The sequence below is a fragment of the Camelus ferus genome, chromosome 3 (assembly GCF_009834535.1).
Source record: "Camelus ferus isolate YT-003-E chromosome 3, BCGSAC_Cfer_1.0, whole genome shotgun sequence".
Classification (NCBI taxonomy): domain Eukaryota; kingdom Metazoa; phylum Chordata; class Mammalia; order Artiodactyla; family Camelidae; genus Camelus; species Camelus ferus.
In genome coordinates this window covers 41,509,658-41,529,934 of record NC_045698.1, presented here as the reverse complement: position 1 = coordinate 41,529,934, position 20,277 = coordinate 41,509,658, and the positions used below count along the sequence as shown (strand labels likewise).

The window sequence follows — 20,277 nt, the reverse complement described above, 5'->3', positions numbered from 1 at the left end:
GTAAAATGTAGATAGTGCTATCTTGTAGCACTTTTTAAGGATTAAACATTATTAGGTGAAGTATTTAGCTAGTGCTTAGTACACAGAAATGTTAGCTATTATGTTACTTAATACTGTGTCTATCAAAGAAAATGCTGAATGAATACAGTATTCACAAAATATTAAAAACACATTTATTAATGCTAAACTCATATCATTCATTATATATGCAAATAAAGTCTATAATTCTATAAGGAGGCTTCCTTTTTATTCAGATCCATGACACTGAAGTTTTCTGATAGCAACATTTAGTTCAATCATAAAGCAGAATGTTCAAAGAGAATAACCTGTGCCTCACTTTCAGGAACAATTTGTTTATGAAGTCGAACCTGCTCCAAACCAGGGCTTTCTAGAGAATGTGGGGACGTGTTACAAATGGAGGCTGTTACATTATACCTTGCTGACTGATAAAAGCTGTAGTATTCAAGTCTATTTTCCCCTGAGTTTTCTGGTGTCTTTAGTTTTTGCTTAAATTGAACAACTTTGTAGATCAAAAAAATGATTAAAACACAAGCTAAGATAAAAAAAGCTAGTAAAATGTCAAAAGCCTCATTCAGCTTTTCAACTTCTTGTGTACAAATCAGAGATGTTCTCCCTGACACTGAAGCAGCATCAGTTGGTAGAGCACTGTTTTTTTCCAAGTTCAAGTTAACAGGAGAAGTAAGCTGTATCTGCACAGGTAACACTGCAGTAGTCTCTAACGGGTTACCAAAGGTATTCTCTTGAAAAAATATACTGGCAGGTGAAGTACGATTTTGTTCCCAGAAAGTAACGCTCTCAGTGTTTTCCAAATGTTTCCCATTTGTGGTTACTTTATGCCAGGCCATCATTAATGCAGTGGTCTTGTGATGAATATGAAGAGATTTTACAGCCCAAGCTCTGGATACATTTGTTGAAGATGCAACACAATTTGTGAAGTCAGTCGATTTAATATAATGCAATGCTCTGCCACGCACAGATGGGGGATTCTGACAATAGATGTTTAGAGTAATGGCTGAAGATGCTAGCCAGTCGCGAAGGCCCAATAGTTTGCAGTTACATTCCCAAGGATTAGAATTTGCCTGAAGATGAGTCAGTGAAGACAATGGCTTAAGGACCCTTGGATGTAAGTCTGTAAGATTATTAAATGACAGATTAAGGATCTTCAAAGATGCTCCCATGTTTTCAAATGTATCATTATCAATGCTGATTATTCTGTTTCTATCTAACTTAAGATAAATTAAATTCTTTAGCAAGCTAAATGTGTCAGCATTTAAATTTTCCAAATCATTATGACTTAAGATCAAATGTTTAAGATTATTAATTCCACTAAACCCATCCCTAGCAACATTTTTAATTCTTGAATTTTTCAAGAAGAGATACTCCAAGTTGACAAGTCCTTTAAATGCAAAGGGCTGTATTGCTTCAATACGGTTATGAGACAAGGAAAGTCTTTTAAGACTCTTAAGTACATCAAAAGCATTTGATGGTACTTTTGTTAAATTATTACCTTCTAGATACAAAGAATCCAGGTTTCCAAGGTGCTGAAAGCCTGAGTCTGATATCCTCAAAATGTTATTGTTTGATAAATCAAGTATCCGAAGAGCAATCATACCAACAAAGGTACCACTCCCGAGGACAGTGAGGCGATTTCTTTGTAGATTTAAGTACTGAACTGAAACTAGATCACGAAATACTCCTCTTGGCACAAAAGATACTTGATTAGACTGTAAATATAAGTTACGAAGACTGGAAAGTCCCTCAAATATTCCAAGCTCCAAGCGTTTTATAAAATTATTATTTAGATATAGAAAATACAAATGCTTCAAATGGACAAAAGCTTTTGGATATACATACACAATGCTAGAATTATCCAAATACAATCCCATAAGAGAATGAAGTCCTGTTAATTCACTTTCATTTATATGGGACAGGTTATTTCCAGTCAGATAGAGAAAAACTGTACTTTCAGGAAAATTCTTAGGAATAACTGACAGGCCTAAGTTACGGCAGTTAACTTGTCTCCCAGTGCAGAGTTGGCAAACAGACGAACATCCAAGTACCTCTTTACGGAATAATAATACAAGACAACAGGTAACAAGCAGAAACAGTCGTAGACAAGGCAGAGAAAAACGTACTCCACACATAGCCCTGTTCTTGGTTTTTCTGTTCATATCAAAATTGGCTATAAAAAGAAAAGGTAAAACTTTAAATCACCAAAAAGCTCTTTAAATAAAGTTTTATAATACTAGAAATTCTGTACTCTATTCTATTTTATTAGGATCAGACAACAATACTAAATATCATAAATCATAAACTATGGTGATAACATAAAATAGTAAGTTTGAAATATGTTCCAGAATTATTAGCACCTCCAGGCCATTAACCCACTGTTTGACAAAATAATTCAAATTTAGTGAACTGCAAAATAAAATGGTTGCTAAGTTAATTTAAAATATTACAACTGACTATAACAAAAGTAACAAATGATGATGCAGGAATAACGATCTTTGGATATAATATGTCCCTTTATCAACTTAAAGTCTAATATCAAATAAATACCATCATAATTTATGAAAACACAAATTCATTACAGAACAATTACACTCTCTTTAAACTACAGGTTTTCACAAACCAAATTATTTTTTGTGTCAGCTAAATGTTCATATTTAAATAAATAATCTTACCAAGAACAGGAAATTCATATTATTAACAATCGGCTGATTCAAGTAAAGGTTTTCCTTCTAAATCTGAAGAGCAACATTTCTAAACTGCATTTCTTTCTGCGGCACTGTTGACCACCCCCCCTCCACCTTTTTTTTTCTTTAAGTCGCAATTTGCTCAGGAAACACCACTCTTCACACTGGTTCCTCCACACTCAGTGTGTAAAACAGAGGTTGCCATGGATACAGGAAACTGAGAGACAGGAAGTAATGCTATCTGTGTTTCAAAAGTATTGTTAAAAGGAAATCTCAGGAACTTATTCTTTCAGAATGCAGTTAATCTGAGTTTTTCCAACACAAAAATATTTCATAATTTAAAAACTAAGTATTTTTTAAAAAACATGAAAATTCAAAATACCCAGAATAAACAAACTCTATACATCAACAGATAGCTATCAAGTGGAAAAAGCAAGTAGAAACAAGATACAAATAGAGTAATGTAATTTCTATGAATTTTTTAATGCATAGAATATATTGTTTTGAATATACTGTAGAGACTTCAATTTTATTTTATTCCTTGAATAAAAAAGGTAGCAAAACCGAACAATTCAGAACGGTGAACACAAATGCTGTTACATTATCTTCTGCGCTCTTCTTTTATAATTAAAAAAATATGGAGTATCAAGAACATTGAATACTACCAACTAGCACCTTAATATATTAAGGTGTACGTCTTGGGTTGTAAAATGATATCAGGATAGAATAAAATGAAACTTTTATTTCTCATACTGTAAAAACTGAGGTAAACTAAAGTGACTATAACACACAGTACATCTAAGTAATAGAGGAGAGCTCTCCAGTTGATATCCTGCAAAATTCTGACATCCAGAAAAACAAAGTTTAGCCTTTCTGCTCACCTAGGAGTTGCTGTTCTTAGAGACAAGTGATCACTACTAGGGAAGACCACAGAAATCAAAACCGCAAAAAAAGAACTCAGAGACCTCTTCATCTTCCTTGCTATGAACACATCACTAATTAGTGGCAAAACGGGCCTCTCAGGTTTTAGATTAGAACTCACGTTTCCCAGCTTCCCACTGCGTTTACCAGAAGGTACATTTTCCTGTGCTTTAAGTACTTCCATTTCACAGCAGTTCATATTATTTAGGTAATTTAAATTTTTCTCATGAGTTTTAAATCCTATAATAAGTTAAATAAAATCTTCATATATCTCCAATGCATAATAATTCTCCCCAATCTGAATTCTGACATTTTGATTTTGCGCTGGAATAACAAATCAAAGTGGTTCCTCATATCCTTTTCCTCATTCATACTAATATTCATTAAAACTATTTCTGAACCTCTTAACTCAGGTTCCTAAATGGGCTTCCTTCCCTTTTCTTTTCAGGAAATTGGCTCACTGAATTATTTTTCTCTCATTCTTATTGTACTGCCTTTGTCTTTAAATAATATCATGCTTCAGGTTTCAACACACACCTTTTTTTTTTCTATTCAGAAAATCCATTACAAGTACAAGAACACATAAATAAGAAAACACTGTTCTATTATCATCTTTCACACAGATCTGGACATTATTTAGACATATAGCATCTATATATAAACCAATCAATATGGGTTTACTTATAAAGAACGGTTACAAAAGCAGTTACTGATCTTATGGATCTTAAATGTTACTTATAGATCCTAAACTCAAGAGAATCAAAATTTGAATGAGGTTTACAATAAAAAATAGTCCAACTGACACAACATTGTAAACTGACTATAACTCAGTTTAAAAAAAAAATAGTCCAGTAACAATAAAAAATTTTATTACTGTGCTCAATGTAGGGGAAAATTTTAATAAGGAGCAGTATCTCAGTACAGATTGCTTAACAGCTGCTGGGAAGAAAAATGGTAACTACATAGTGGAAAAATCGGACAACACATGACCAGAATTAACATCATTAATGAGAAGAAGGTGGACACCCCAAACTGCTGGATGTGGTGTTTCAAGAAGGACACATCACTTGTGTAATATTCCAACCAAGGATGCATAACCTGGATCTAATCATGAGGAAACAGCAGACAAACCCCCAACGAGGAAACTTCTGTTCAGGGACAGGGAGAGAGCAAGGGAAGAATACAGGGAGGGAGGGAGAGAGGGAGGAAGAAAGGAAGAGAAGAAAGAATAGGATTGTATTCTTCAAACGTGTTAGTTGTAAGTGAGAAAGACGGCTGACGAAGTGACATTACAGTGTAAAAGAGACTACAAAAACATGACAACTGAATGCAATACGTGATTCTAGACTGAAGTATTCACGGGTAAAAGTCCATCATCTGTGCACTTTACACGAAAATGGTTTAAAAACAAAGACCATATATGGTGTCTGGTGTGTGTGTGTGTAATGTATGTATGCACACACATCCAGAGAGAGACAGACACATAGAAGACACATGCTAACAATGTCCAGCCTGTCATGATCATGGAACTTACTGACTAGTAGGGGAGACAGCCATTAAAATGTACTAGAGGCAGGAGGGTATAGCTCAGTGGCAGAGTGTGTGTCTAGCATGCACAAGGTCCTGGGTTCAATCCTCCATTAAAAATAGGATGGATGTAGAATTTCACTACATCAGCAATGACCAGCCTATACTGTACTGGAAAACTCAGCATTTTTTGATATAGAAAAAGGCTATCTTTAGTATCCTGTTGTCATGTGTCAGAATCTATACATTAGAGTTGATGTGTTTTGTACTAGTGTCACAGCATAAAATCGTATTACAAGACTTAAGGATTCAAGGTCTCTTTAGAGAATTATCATAGATTTACATTAAACGAGAGCCACCGTGCTTGTGTTTTAATTGGGAGTTCCTTTGGTGTCAGTTGTTTGGAAGTCAATGATGTTTGCCACTGAAATTCACATCCATAGAAATATGTTATACTTCCATGGACTTTGCTTTAAGTGACACTATGCACACAGAATTCGTTTCTAGTTCTTGATAGAACTGTACTTAATTCTCAGTATTATTCTTGACTTTTTAAGGGCTGTGCTATGAGAATATGTTCTACCGTGCTGTTAAAATCTAATTACATATACTTTAGAATTTAAGATAGTCCTTTGGAACCTATAAATGTGAATTTTGATGTAATAACTGCTAATAAAATTATATGGAAACACTGGGGGGAAAAGCCTCCATTAAAAATAAATAATAACCTAATTATCCCTCCCCCCCAAAATAAAATAAATTAAACTGTGAAGTAATTTTTTTCAAATGTACTAGATACCCAAATATCCTTCAATGGCTGAAGTGATATATTAATACAATGGAATACTACTCAGCAATAAAATAAGAACATTCTAATAACATACACAACAGCTTAGATGAATTTAAAAGGCATTATGTGTCAAAAGGATATATACTACCTGATTCTGTTTATATGACATTCTCAAGAAGACAAAATTCTTGTGAAAGAGAACAGACCAGTGGTTATCAAGAGTTAGAGGTCAAGGTGAGGATGTGTCTCCCAAGGTATGTAGCAAAAGAGAGTTTCCTCAGGTGATAAAATTGTTCCTTGTATTCTAATTGTGGTGATGTTTTCATATATCTACATGTGTTAAAATTTATAATAGTGCATATCCCCCCAAAAAGTCTAATTTACTCTATGTAAATTTAATAACTAAAAGTCTTTCTATTTTAGAATACAAATACAAATATTTGCATTTGGAATATTATTCAATCATAAAGAAATGAAGATTGCTTTGGCAATTCTGGGTCTTATGTGGTTCCATATAAATTATGGGATTATTTGTTGTAGTTCCGTGGAAAATGCCATGGGTAATGTGACAATAGACTTCAGACAATACTACAAAGCTACAGTTATCAATACAGCATGGTACTGGCACAAAAAGAGACACACCAATCAACGGAACAGAATAGAGAGCTCAGAATAAACTCACACACCTATGGTCAAATAATCTTTGACAAAGGAGGCAAGAAAAGACAATGCAGAAAAGACAGTCTCTTTGGCAAGTGATGATGGGAAAGCTGGACTACTGAATATAAATAAATCAATGAACTTAGAACACTTCCTCACACTATACATTAAAATAAAATCAAAATGGCTTGAAGACTTAAGACATGATGTAAGACATGACACCATGAAAACTCCTAGAAAAGAACATAGGCAAAACATTCTCTGACATAAACTATAGCAATACCTTCTTAGATCAGTCTCCCAAGGCAAAACAAATAAAAGCAAAAATAAACAAATGGGACATGATAAGCTTTTGCACAGTGAAGGAAACCAAAGCCAAAATGAAAAGGCAATCTACAGAATAGGAGAAAATATTTGCAAATGATGCAAGCGACAAGGGATTAATTTCCAGAATATACAAACAGCTCATACAACTCAGTATCAAAAAAAGCTCAAAATCAAAAAATGGGCAGAAGACCTAAACAGACATTTCTCCAAAGAAGACAGAGAGATGGCCAAAAGGTACATGAAAAGATGCTGAATGTTGCTAATTATTAGAGAAATGCAAATCAAAACTACAATGAGGTATCACATCATGCCAGTCACTATGGTCATTATCAAAAATCTACAAATAATAACTGCTAGAGAGGGAGTAAAGAAAAGAGAATCCACCTACACTGTTGGTGGGATGTCAGCTGGTGCAGCCACTATGGAAAACGGTATAGAAGTTCCTTAAAAAACTAAAAATAGAGTTACCAAATGGTCCAGCAATCCCACTCCTGGGTATGTATCTGGAAAAGAAAAAACTCTATTTCGGAAAGATACATGCACCCCAGTGTTCATAGCAGCACTATTTACAATGTCAAGACATGGAAGCAACTTAAATGTTCATCAATATGGAAGTGGATAAAGATGTGGTATACATATACAGTGGAATATTACTCAGCCATGAAAAAGAATGAAATACTGCCATTTGCAGCAACATGGATGGACCTAATAAATACTATGCTAAGTGAAGCCAGATAGAAAAAGACAAGTATTATATGATATCACTGATTGTAGAATCTAAAAAACAAACAAACAAACTTATTTATAAAACAGAAACAGATTCAGAGGCATATAAAACAAACTTACATTTACCAAAGGGGAAAGGGGAGAAGGAGGGATAAATTAGGAGCATGGGATTAACAAACACACAACTATATCTATATAAAACAGATAAACAATAAGGATTTACTGTATAGCATAGGGAACTATATATTCAATATATTGTGATTACCTATAATGGAAAAGAATCTGAAGCTGTACACCTGACACTAACACAATAAGTCAACTATAGTTAAATGAAAAAAAAAAAGTAAAGAAAAGCTACCATTCTCCAAAACACAAGGCCCAAATGGTGCAACGAGTTAAAAAAAAATCCTTCATGAAGAAAGATCTTATACAACACAGTGAATTCAGAAGCTCATGAAAAGAGGCCATCAATCCTAACATCTTCAGAACAAGATACATCACCTCATACTGCAAATGTTAATGAAATACATTACTTGTGTGGCTGCTGTGCAATTTTCATCAATGCTAACACATTTCCCATTCAGAAGGTCCTATTTTGGCAACCACTGTATGGAATCAAAACCCAGGATGCAGCAGGTGAGGGGAACAGCCCAGTGGTAGAGCACATACCTGGCAGGCTGGTCCTGGATTCAAATCCTAGTGCCTCCATTAAGGGAAAAAAGAATTTTAAAAAAAGGCGGGGGGAATGCGGTTCTTCAGTTGAGGAGAAATGTATTTGAAACTTGTATTGTGGAATCCTCCCCACATTAATGCAGAAGACAACTACACTGGCACTTATGTTTGGGTCTGTAGGAAGATTTATCTTGCCTCTCCTTAAGCATATCAGTACCCTGGAGTTTGCAACCCCTAGCACAGCAGCAGCATTTGTAGGGACAACAGAAGCAATTTTCACTCCACTGGAAAGAGTTCAAGCACTACATTAAGACCACAAGCATCATGACAAAGTTACAAACACTTATGAGGCTTTCAAGACACTGAAATGCCATGGAATTACAGAGTATTATGGAGGATGGATGCCTATTTTTAAAAGTTTCAGCAACGTCCCTTCTTTTGCCTTTGAGGTACCGTCAAGGAGCATCTGCCTACCATGATGACTCATAGTGCTCATCTGGTCAATGATTTTATCTGTGGAGGTCCCATGTTGGGACTTTGTTTTTCCCAGTTAATGTTGTAAAATCTTCATGTAGTCTCAGATTGATGGGAAATTTCTATCTTTCCTGAAGATTTTCCAAAAAATCTGGCTAGAATGGGACAGTAAACTGACAAATTTTTTCAAAGCTGTCCATGTGAATTACCATCAGTCCCTCATCTCTTGGGGTATAGTTAATGTGACTTACGAGTTCTTGTTAAAGATTATGTGAAAGAAATTGGTTAAGTGCCATTTATCAACTGAATAGACCTGAGAAGAATGCAGTTTGGTCTCATTCCTAATTGGCTAAATTACCGGGGGGGGGGGGGGGGTGAGAAAAAAAAAGAAATAATCTTTTGGACATAAATGTCCTTAGAAATAAAAATTCAAGAATCCCAAAGAAAAAGCAACCTAAGTATCCACTGATGGATGGATAAAAAAGATGTGGCAGAGTAGAACCACAAGCTCGCCTCTCCTCGTGACTACAACAAAACCACAACTGACTGCTAAACAACCACTGGACAAAAAGATGGGAATCTAGCAAAAAAGATCTTCAACTAGAAACATAAAGAGGGAACCAGAGTAGGACATTAGGAGAGGCATGCTTGTGATATAACTGGGTTCCATTACCTCCAGGTGGGCAACCCACAAGCTGAAGAATAATTAAGCTACAGAGGCCCTCCTACAGGAATGAGAGTTCTCAGCCCCACGTCAGGCTCCCCAGCCCAGGGTTGTGGCATTGGGAGGAGGAGATTCCAGGTCATCTAGTTTTGAAGGCCAGTGGGGCTTACCTCCAGGAGACCCATGGGACTGAGGGAAACAGAGATTTCATTCTCTTGGGAAGCGTACACAGACTCTTGCGTGCGCCAGGTCCAAGGGCAGAGGCAGTCATTTCATAGGAACCCAGGCCAGACCTGCCTGTTGGTTTTAGAAGGTCCCCTGGGGAGGCAGAGGATGGCTGCAGCTCACCCAGGGGACATAAAAGCTGGTGACAGACATTCTGGAAGTGTTCACCTATATGTGCTTTCCTGGAGGCTGACACCTTGATTGGATCATTAGCATCAAGACCTAGCCCCACCCAACAGCCTGCAGGCTTAAGGGCTGGGAAGACTCAGGCCAAACAACACACTGAATGGGAACCCAGTCCCACCCATCAGCAGACCTCCTGAGCCACAAACTCCTCTAGACACTGCCCTACCCACCACAGGTCCAGAATCACGCTTCACCCAGCAGTGGCCAGGCATTAACTCCTCCTGCCAAGAAACCTGCATAAGCCTCTAGTCCAGCCTCATCCACCAGGGGCAGATACCAGAAATAAGAAAACAACAATCTCAAAGCCTGTGGAAGGAATCCACATACACAGGCCAGGCTCTACACTGGGACTGGCTGGAACCTGGTCCTTGGGTGACAAGAGAGGAGTGTACTGCTGGGACACATAGGATGTCTCCCACAGAGGGCCACCTCTCCAAGGTCGAGAAACATAACTAACCTATCTAGAAATATAAATAGAAAGACAAACAATATGAGGTGGCAGAGGAATATCTTCCAGGCCAAAGCACAAGATAACACCCCAGAAGAAGAAATAAGTGATGAGGAGATAGGCAATTTATCCAAGAGTTTAGAGTAACGATGGCAAAGATGTTCAGAGAACTTGAGGAGTATAGATGCACAGAGTGAAGTTTTTAGCAAAGAGAAAATATAAAGAATACCCAAACAGGATTGAAGAATAAAATTACTGAAATGAATAGCACACTAGAAGGAACCAAAATAGACTAAATGAGGCAGAGCACGAATTAGTGAGATAGAAGATGGATTAGTGGAAATCACTAATGCAGAACAGAAAAAAGAAAAAAAGAATGAAAAGAAGTAAGGATAGTTTAAGAGAACTCTGGGACAACATGAAATGCACTAATATTCACATTATAGGGGTCCCAGAAAGAGGAGAGAGAGAGAAAGAACCTGAGAAATTTTTTGAAGAGATAGTAACAGAAAACTCCCCCAACTTGGGAAAGGAAATGTTTATGCCAGTTGTAAAATTCTGGTTTTTGAAGCGCAAAAAAAAAAAAAGTGAAGGGCCACAAATGGCAGTATAATTCTTTTTTTTTACAGGTGAGTTATATTCCATTGCATATATGTGCTACATCTTCTTTATTCATTCATCTATTGATGTACTTAGGATGCTTCCATGTCTTGGCAATTGTAAACAGTGCTGCTGTTAATAGCAGGGTGTATGTATGTTTTTAAATTAATATTTTTGTTTTTCTCCAGTATATGCCCAGGAATGGAATTGCTGGGCCATGTGGTGGTTCGTTTTTGGAGTTCTGAGTGGCTGCACCAATTTACATTCCCACCAACAGTGTACAAGGGTTTCCTTTTCTCCACATCCTTGCCAACATTTGTTGTTTGTGTTCTTTTTGATGATGGCCATTCTGACAGGTGTGAGATGGTGCCTCATTGTGGTTCTGATTTCATTTCCCTGATACTGTTGATGTTGAGCAGCTTTTCATGTTCCTGTTGGCCATCCGCATTTCCTCTTTTGGAAAAAGTCTGTTCAGTTCTGTCCATATTTTAAATGGGTTGTTTCTCTGTTTTTTAATCGAAATACAGTTGATTTAAAATGTTGTATTAGTTTCTGGTGTACAGCATGGGTGGACTTGGAAGACATTATGCTAAGTGAAATAAGTCAGACAGAGAAAGACAAACACTATAATATATCATTTACATGTGGAATCTAAAAAAATACAACAAACTAGTGAATATGATATAAAAGAAACAGATTCACAGATGCAGAGAAGGAACCAGTGCAGAGAGGGAAGGGAGAAGGGCAAGATGGAGGTGGAAGATTAAAAGGTACAAACTATCAGGTAAGAAATAAGCTACAAGGGTGTATTGTACAACATGGGGAATACAGATAATATTTTATAATAACTATAAATGGAGTATAACCTTTAAAAATTGTGAATCACTATATTGTATACCTATAACACAGAATATTGTACATCAACTATACATCAATTTAAAAATATGAATTATAAAATAAAGTTATAAAAATATTAAAAATTAAAATTAAAAAAATTAACCATTTAAAAAAAAAGCTGAGGTAGAACTGAAGGAGTTAACAGCTGGAGGCTGTCAATTGACCTTCCTTCTCCTAACATTCCTTTTTTGAAGGAGGAGCAGCCATTTCAGTGTCTGTCACAAGGAGGCATAGAATAAAAGTCCCTACTGATGCCTCCAGGATTAGGGACACTTCCTAAGGAAGTGACATTTAAACTGAGGCCTCATGGATAGATTAAAATTGGCGAGGGAAGAGTGAGAGGATTCCCGACCAGGGAACAGATGTGGGAAGGCTCTTTGTGGCAAGGGTTTTGAATCCTTGAAGGAACTGAAAAAAGATGGCTGAGCACAATGCGTTGAGGACAATGCTGGTTTCCAGCATACACTCCAGAAATCAATCCTTCTCTAACTTAATGTGTATGATGTTCTTTTTTGAGAATCTCTAATTTAAAATGCAGATCTCTGAACCCCACTCAAAGATTCTAATGCAGTAGGTCTAATGTACAGCCCATCATCTAGGTTTTAATAAGCACTTTGGAGGATTGTGATAAATAGTAGTTGTTGTTATTATCTCTTTGCTTGCCTGTCTCCCACAGACTGTGGGATCCTCTCAGTTTCCTAGCACCCGGCATAAAATGTGCACTTGATAAACATTTGAGGAATGAATAAATGACAAATAAAAAAATTGAGGGCCAGGTAATGAAAATAGGATATCTAAAAGCACCTTATAAACCATAAATAAAATGTTCTATACTGTTAAAAAAAAAATAGATGTGGCGCACACACACATACACACAGAATGAAATATTAATCACTCAGCCATAAAAAAAGAATGAAATCCTGCCATTTGTGACAACATAGATAGACCTAGAGAGTGTTACGCTAAGTGAAATAAATCACACAGAGAAAAACAAATACTGTATACTTTGACTTATATGTGGAATCTAAATTGCAAATCAAATAAACAAACAACAAAACAGAAACAGACTGATAGATACAGAGAACAAAGTGGTATTTGCCAAAGGGGAGGGAGTGGGGAGATGGGCGAAATAAAGGAAAGCAATTAAGACATACAAACTTCCAATTATAAAACAAATAAGTCACAAGGATGTAATGTACAGAATAGGGAATATAAAAATAATATAATAACTTTGTATGCAACAGACAGTAACTTGTGTCGATAACTAGACTTACCGTGGTGATTTCATAATGCATGAACATACTGACTATATTGTACACCTGAAACTAATATTGTAAGTCAATTATACTTAAGGAAAAAGAACAATCGCAAAGAAGATAGTATGAAAAAACCCTGTGAAAATGACAATGCTCATTATAGAAACAATGCATAAGTGTATGCAAAATGTAAAGTTCGTGAGAAAATCACTGTGTGTCTGTGTTTTTTTACAACCCAAAGTACAAAATATTTACTATAAACAAATACATATTTTAAATTAAGTACAAGTTAGGCCCACAGCAAGACAACCCAAGAAAATTTGCTGTACAAGACATTATTTATATATATACTATATGTATTTTATTAAAATACACATTTTGTAAAATATATAAATACAGCATTTTTTTAAATGATGTGTTTCCACACTGCTATATGCAAGTAGTTCATAAACTGATTTACATACTACAGTGGGCCCTCCATATCCGCAGGTTCTGCATCCTCAGATTCACCCGACTGCGGATGTGGAGGGCCAACTGCACTGTGTCATTCTATATAAGGAACTTGAGCATCCTTGGACTGTGGATTATTATTCACAGGGGTTCCTGGAATCAATCCCATGCAGATACGGAGGGCTGGCTGCACTTACCAAAAGCAGACTACAAAAAGTGAAACAGAACTGTATTTATTTCTCATTGGCTTCTTCACAATTATAGAGATATGAATATGTCTCTAAATCTGAGGAAACCCGCCTTGTAATCTCTAGCTACCAATTTGTTTAATGTCCTTTCTCTTAAAACTCCTCAATAGTGGCCCATAACTTCTACCAATATTTCCTAGTCACCTGCTAGTTTCTTATTCACTCATTTAACTAGAGACAATTATGCCACATCTGCACATATAAATTAACCACATTCTATCTTTCAGTTATTATTTTCCAATTTTCCTTAGTACAGATTCTTGATTCCAATCATATTTACTCCCCTAAATATGCTTTCCTCTGTCATTGCACCTTAGCTTATTCTATTTCTACAGAGAAGCATGCCCTAATACCTCAAACTCTCCCCAGGACATCTATACCAAGATCAACCCTTTCCAGACACAGGTCAAATGTCAAGTACAAAGCTTCTGCTGCCACAAGGTACCCAGTCCTTACTCTCCATGCCCTACTGGTATGTGATGTTAACTTCCACCTTGTACTTTTGAAATACTGTGGTATCAACTACCATCTCTTCAAGATTACTACTCTTTTGTATACTCCCAAAATTAGAACTATAAATTTCCCAAGGGCAATGTCTATGCCTCATAGTTCTCTGTATTCACACAATACGTACTTAATAGTTTTTTATACACAGCAGGTTTTCAATATATATTTTTAATCCAGTAACATGTAATTCAAACCAAATTCACCAAACACATACTTTTTTAAAACGCTGACATAACTGTAATTACACTAACATGAATGCCTCTGCTATTTCACAAACTTATACAACCACTGCAATGATCTGCATAAAATTCAGTATTGACAACTCCCAAGACCTCGTCAACTAAATATGTATTTTTTAAATTCCATAAGCAGTAGGTATCTTATTTCTATGATTCTCCTAAGAGCCTATATCATTGTACCACTTTATAGCCACAGGGAAATTTAGGCAAGTTATTTCAAATTAAAACAAACAAACTAAACTGATTACAATCATCATAAAGGTAAAAAGAAAGGTATTTATTAAGGAAAAAAATTGCCCAGAGACATTAGTGATTACTGTAATTTCTTGCTCTCCAATTTTTATCAAGATAGTTCTTATTTGACAATCCAAAGCAACTGCAAAATAACTACATTTACATTAAAATCACTCTGGTAAATAGAGAGTATTTCCAAAAAAAGTATATCCAAAGAAAGGTCAGGAGATCTAAAAGTAGCCATTCCCTTGAAAATAATGACGAAAATCTATGGGTCTTTTCTTAGTATCAACCAGGTGAAATTTCCTTTTGTCTCTGCCTCCAAGCCTCTTTGCTTTTTTCTTCCTCTCTATCCATGAAAATGGGGCAAAGGAAGACTGAGGTATTTGGACCTAAAACGTTTGAGACCTAGAATTTGCAAAGTTGGCTTTTTACAGTGTGGTATGATAGAATTCCTCCTGGCTTTTCTAAATATCAATATGCAACATTCCTTGTAAATAATACTCTTAAATGAAAACTTTAAACAAAACCATCACCAGAGAAAAATTACTCAGTCTGTGTCTATGCACAAATTTGACTCTAACTGACAAATTCTGCTGGAATAACAGAGACAACACATCAGAACACATCAGAAATTCAATTCCCACAGAACAACAGATTAGATTACTTACTACCTTTATAATTCCTAAATCCCATGAAAGTAATTCTATTTGTCAGTATACACGCAGAGTATTTCAGTGCCTCTATGAAAACGACACTACTATACAGCAGAGCCAGTCCAGTGATGAAAAAATAACACTGGGTACTAATTTAAGAATAAGCTTCCTTTGGTAGAATACATCAATTTTTTCAAACATGAAACGAATTTTTTTCATACACTATGAAATGTGATCTAGCAATTATCAACTGTAGCAGCTACTGCAACAGTAATTAAGTAATATCTATTGAGTTCTTAACATCAATTATATAAAAGCAACTAACATTGCACAAAAGAAACTAATATCCAATGAGTTCTGAATTACCTCACTTAACTTTTACAATAATCTTACAAGAGCTACTACTATTAACCTCATACAAACAGATGCAAAAAAGTTAAATAACTTGCCCAGAATCGCAGTTAAAAGGTAACAAAACCTGAGTAGTAAGATTCTTAAAACACTAAGGTATATATTTACTGATGATTTTAAGGGACTCCCAAATCAGCACATAGTAATCAATCAACTAATAGTCTTTGTGTCAAGTTAGCTTCCCAAAGGTGAGTAATGCTATAGCAAACCATTTAAAAGAGCCTTCTACCACAATGAGATACCACTTCATATCCACTAGCATGGCTATAATCAAAAAGAGATAATAACAAATGTTGACAAGAATGTGGAGAAACTGGAACCCTCTGCTGGTGGGAAAGTAAAATGGTATAGCTAATTTAAAAACCAGTCTGCCAATTCCTTAAAAGGTTAAACATAGAGTCATCATATAACCCAGCAAAACCCAAGGGAAATGAAAATAAATATACACAGAAAAACTTGTATGCAGATAACAGCATTATTCATAATTGTCAAAAAGTAGAAAGAGCTCAAATGCCCAACATCTGATGAATCGATAAACAAAATATGGTATATCCATATAAAACATATTATTCAGCAATTTAAAAAAATTAAAAAACTGATAACTGCTAAAATATGTAAACCTTGAAAGCACGCTAATTTAAAGAAGTCAGTCACAGAAGATCATATACTGTCTGACTGCATTGGTAGGAAATGTCCACAATAGGGAAATATTTTCCTTATAGAAGCCATCTATTTCCACAACTTACATATCAAAAATATTTTTAAACCACACACATAAAATTAAATACTGAAGCAAATAGTATTGTCACAAAAAGTTTAAAATAAAAAAGCTTTAGATACAACTAGATATATTTCCACACTTCTTAATCAGTGTAATTTCAAGTTTTCCCTCAATAACCTCAGTACTGTATGTTAAAGAAAACTCTAACATGCTCTACTAACCTTAGTATCTTTTACCATTCATTAATTTATTAGCATTTATTCAGCAAATGTTTATAGAGCGCTGGCTACTGCCAAAAACCAGGTTCTTTAACATTAACATTTTAAAGGCCTAAATAATTCTCTTAGTCACTATTTTTCCACTAAGAGAAAGGGACAGAGCAGTAAGCTAAATGTTGGTAACTTGAATCTGGTTTCCAAAAATAAGATGCCACTCAGTTTCACAGTGAGGAACTACGTAGGTCTTGTGCACATCAACCTGGGAAGTAGCAACACCTGACAGTTAAGAGGGCAAGCCCTGCCATCTAGTCAAAATTTGCTCTATGACATGCCACATGCCAGAGCCTAGATGAGTTATTTAATTTTATTTCCTTGCTTTATAAAAAGAGGAAATCATAAGTATAATTCAGGACTGTTTAAAAATTAAATGAGATATAAATGTAAAGCACTTAGCAAAATATAAGACATATGGTAATGTAAACAGATAAGGCAGGGAGTCCCTGGAGAAAGAGTACCAGGCATGGCTTTCTTGACATAAGAGAAGCTATTTTTGGCCTAAGCCATTTTGTGGTCTAAGCTTGGCCTTTACAGGTCTCAGTAATAATGATCTTAAGGGAATAAAAGAGCAAACTGTTACCAAGCAATAGAAGTAGCAATAGCAAAGATAAAAAATCAGTAGTAAAAACCCCCAGTTCTATTTCACTAGTAAAGACTAGCCTGAAGCACTTTCTTGAGATGTTTTACAGAATTCAACCACCACCACCCGCCCCAGCCCTAGGCATTCAACCCCAGATCAACAGGAACCTGAGGGATGATGACATAGATCTCCTTTGAACCTTCAGTCAACTAAAGCTTGGACTCTGTCAACTGCCCAAGCCTCTTCATGAATATGTATGTACCCTTAGCTTGAAACTTCCCCAAAACTTCCCCGCTGCTTTGGGAAAGATCCCCAGTGTTCTCCTTACTTGCTACAGGTAATAATTCCTACCCTCTTCCAATCTTTGGCGTGGTTGTGTTTTTTGGCTCAACATCCACTGAAAGTGAACCCAAGTTTTTGAGTAACAGTAAGCACTCAAAAATTATTACCTATTGTTATGGTTTTAGGACAAAACAATTACCTGTGTTCTTAATCCACCAAATCACCTACTAGAAATAGCACATAAATTTAAAAAAAGAAATTCTAAAGGCTAACTGGACTTATTTCACTAATTTATCACTAGGTTGTATGCACTCTAAAAAACTCTCTAAGACAAAATGATCTAATATATTATCATTATTCTTTTCACAAGCAATCAAGCCTTAAGACCTGCTTTCATGCCTTTAAAATTAAAAGTACCAAGAAACAAAAACAAAAACAAAAAACCCAAAAGTACATAATGCCAAACTCCATAAAGACAGGGATAAAAGAAAAAAAAAAATCTTTAAATGTCCAAATGAAAGCATTTTGTATTTGCTTTACAGAAATAAAAATTTTAACAGAGGTTGTAAAGTATACTTAATGACTTCATCTACATAAAGAAAAAAAAAAACTTGTAAGCTTCTTTAAAGATAATCCAAAATAAATAACAAATAATAACAAATTTATATAGCATACTTTTGAATTACCAGAAGGATAATATATTTTATGAAGTCCTACTGACATTGAAATATTATATATTTAATATATTTATATAAAAGAGGACCTAAAATAAGTCTAATAAAATCTTATTATTTTAAAAAATGGGAATTCAGACAAGAATGAAATAAATTGGTAAAATGAATACAACCAGGTTAAACAGTACTCACTGCTCTCATTTACATCTTTTTAGATCTAGACCAACACTTGCCACATCATTATTAACAAAATTAGCATACATATGCATAAAACACTGCTCAGCAACATACAGCAATACCAAAGGTCACAATAGTGCTAATATTTTGATGCTTTAATTAAACAAATTTTACGAAAACATTTCCTCACCTATTATCAGATGGCAGAAGAGAAAGCAAAGCCAAAGCTGAAAGTTTTCTTCTTTCAGGCTGGGTAATATTGTCCATGCGATCAACCCACATTTCAATCATATTTCCCAAAAGCTGGTCCATCTGAAAAAAGACCAGGAGGCATCTCAAAATATTTGAAATGCTACTTACTTGTGGATAAGTACTGTTAAAGGCTAAAACCTTATAAGGAATGGTTAAAGTTCAATTCTAGCAAACTACAGAATTGGCATACAAGAATCTGGGGCAAGCCTTGAGCTGGAAAAAAAATTTTTTTTGATCAAAACCAGAAAATGACTAATTAATTTGAGAGCCAATTAATTCTGGGAGCCAAACAGATTTGTTCAACTTACCTAGGCTAGTCTAGAAGTTGTATTTTGTAGATGTGATTAACATTTACAATTAGATGACTTTAAAAAGATTACCATAGAGAATGTGGGTTGGGCTTCATTCAGGGGTAAGCCTTTAGAGCAAAAACTAAGATTTCCCAGAAAAGAAATCCTCCCTCAGGACTGCAATATAGAAATACTGAATTTTCATTTTCAGCCTGTCCTACAATTGTTAGTCCCTATAATTATGTTAGCCAATTCTTTAAATCTATCCCCTCTTCTCGTGTTTGTGTGTATGTGTGTGCATGTGTATGGATGTGTGTATGTTCCCTCAATATCCCTCCCTCCCCGCACACCCGCACCCACACCCACACACTCACACACACACACAGAACTGCTTCTATTTTTCTAAAGAACCCTGATTGATACAGTTAGAATCTACAAAGTAAAACATAACCAAGTATACTCATCACGTAGATTGAAAGTGGGTCTGAAGGTCTGCTTGTAAACACTTCTACACTTTTTTAAGAGCACCTTTTTAAAAATGCATTTATTATCAAAGTTTGAACTTCATGGATTTTGGTAACAAAAGATCAACCTTGAGTTCCCACACTTTTCTACTTTTGCACTTCTCCATTTTTTCCAAGAAATGATTCAATACATTTTTAAAAATAATAAACTGTCAAGGAAACATTTAGCTCAAGACAATTATTTATACTTGAGTTCCCCAAATTGAGTGTTGCAAACCAAGATGCCACCACAGTGAACTCACCGAATATTTTAAATGAAGAGAAACACAAATTTTTGTCAGAAACTGCAAGAACTACTAGCTCAAGACAGTTCCCAGTTTTAACATTACACTCCTTTCCATGACTTCATTTCCTTGAACATACTACCAAAAAAATCAGAGTACAACAGAAAAACAAAAAACAATGTAATTCTAAGGTTTAAGCATCTGGGTAGTGCCCAATACACATTCCAACAATAATCGGTAATTATGGTTATTTAAGAATGAAATAAAGATATTATTCTTTAGATTTTTGTATATAATTTTCCAACAGATACCATATTATTAGGACATGAGTATAAATTATTTGGACCCAACTACTTAATAAAAGAAACAGCTAAATATTTATATTTCTTTTAGCCTAGGAGCACTGTGAAAATACCACTAATACACTAAGGGCACCATGAAGC

At 35.3% G+C, this 20,277-nt stretch overlaps 2 protein-coding genes and 1 pseudogene across 3 annotated transcripts in view; 1 reads left to right on the top strand and 2 right to left on the bottom strand.

Moving 5' to 3' along the window:
* Positions 1 to 20,277, bottom strand: part of IPO11 (importin 11) — a 168,224-nt gene that overhangs the window by 31,515 nt on the left and 116,432 nt on the right. The window contains 1 exon segment of the mRNA XM_006188200.3: positions 18,735 to 18,856. Within this exon segment, the coding sequence (XP_006188262.2) occupies positions 18,735 to 18,856 (122 nt within the window).
* On the bottom strand, positions 186 to 18,856 carry LRRC70 (leucine rich repeat containing 70). Of its 2 annotated transcripts, none has more exons than XM_032472953.1 (2): positions 18,735 to 18,856; positions 186 to 2,203 (listed from the first exon to the last, which is right to left on the bottom strand). In XM_032472953.1, exon 2 carries the CDS (start codon positions 2,190 to 2,192, stop codon positions 297 to 299), a length of 1,896 nt encoding a protein of 631 aa, XP_032328844.1. In that variant the 5' UTR covers positions 2,193 to 2,203; positions 18,735 to 18,856; the 3' UTR covers positions 186 to 296. The 2 variants fall into 2 exon arrangements, with proteins under 2 accessions (XP_032328844.1, XP_006188261.1); XM_006188199.2 differs by lacking the exon at positions 18,735 to 18,856 and adding an exon at positions 2,706 to 2,935 and having other exon boundaries at positions 187 to 2,203.
* Positions 6,819 to 9,429, top strand: LOC102507545 (annotated as a pseudogene).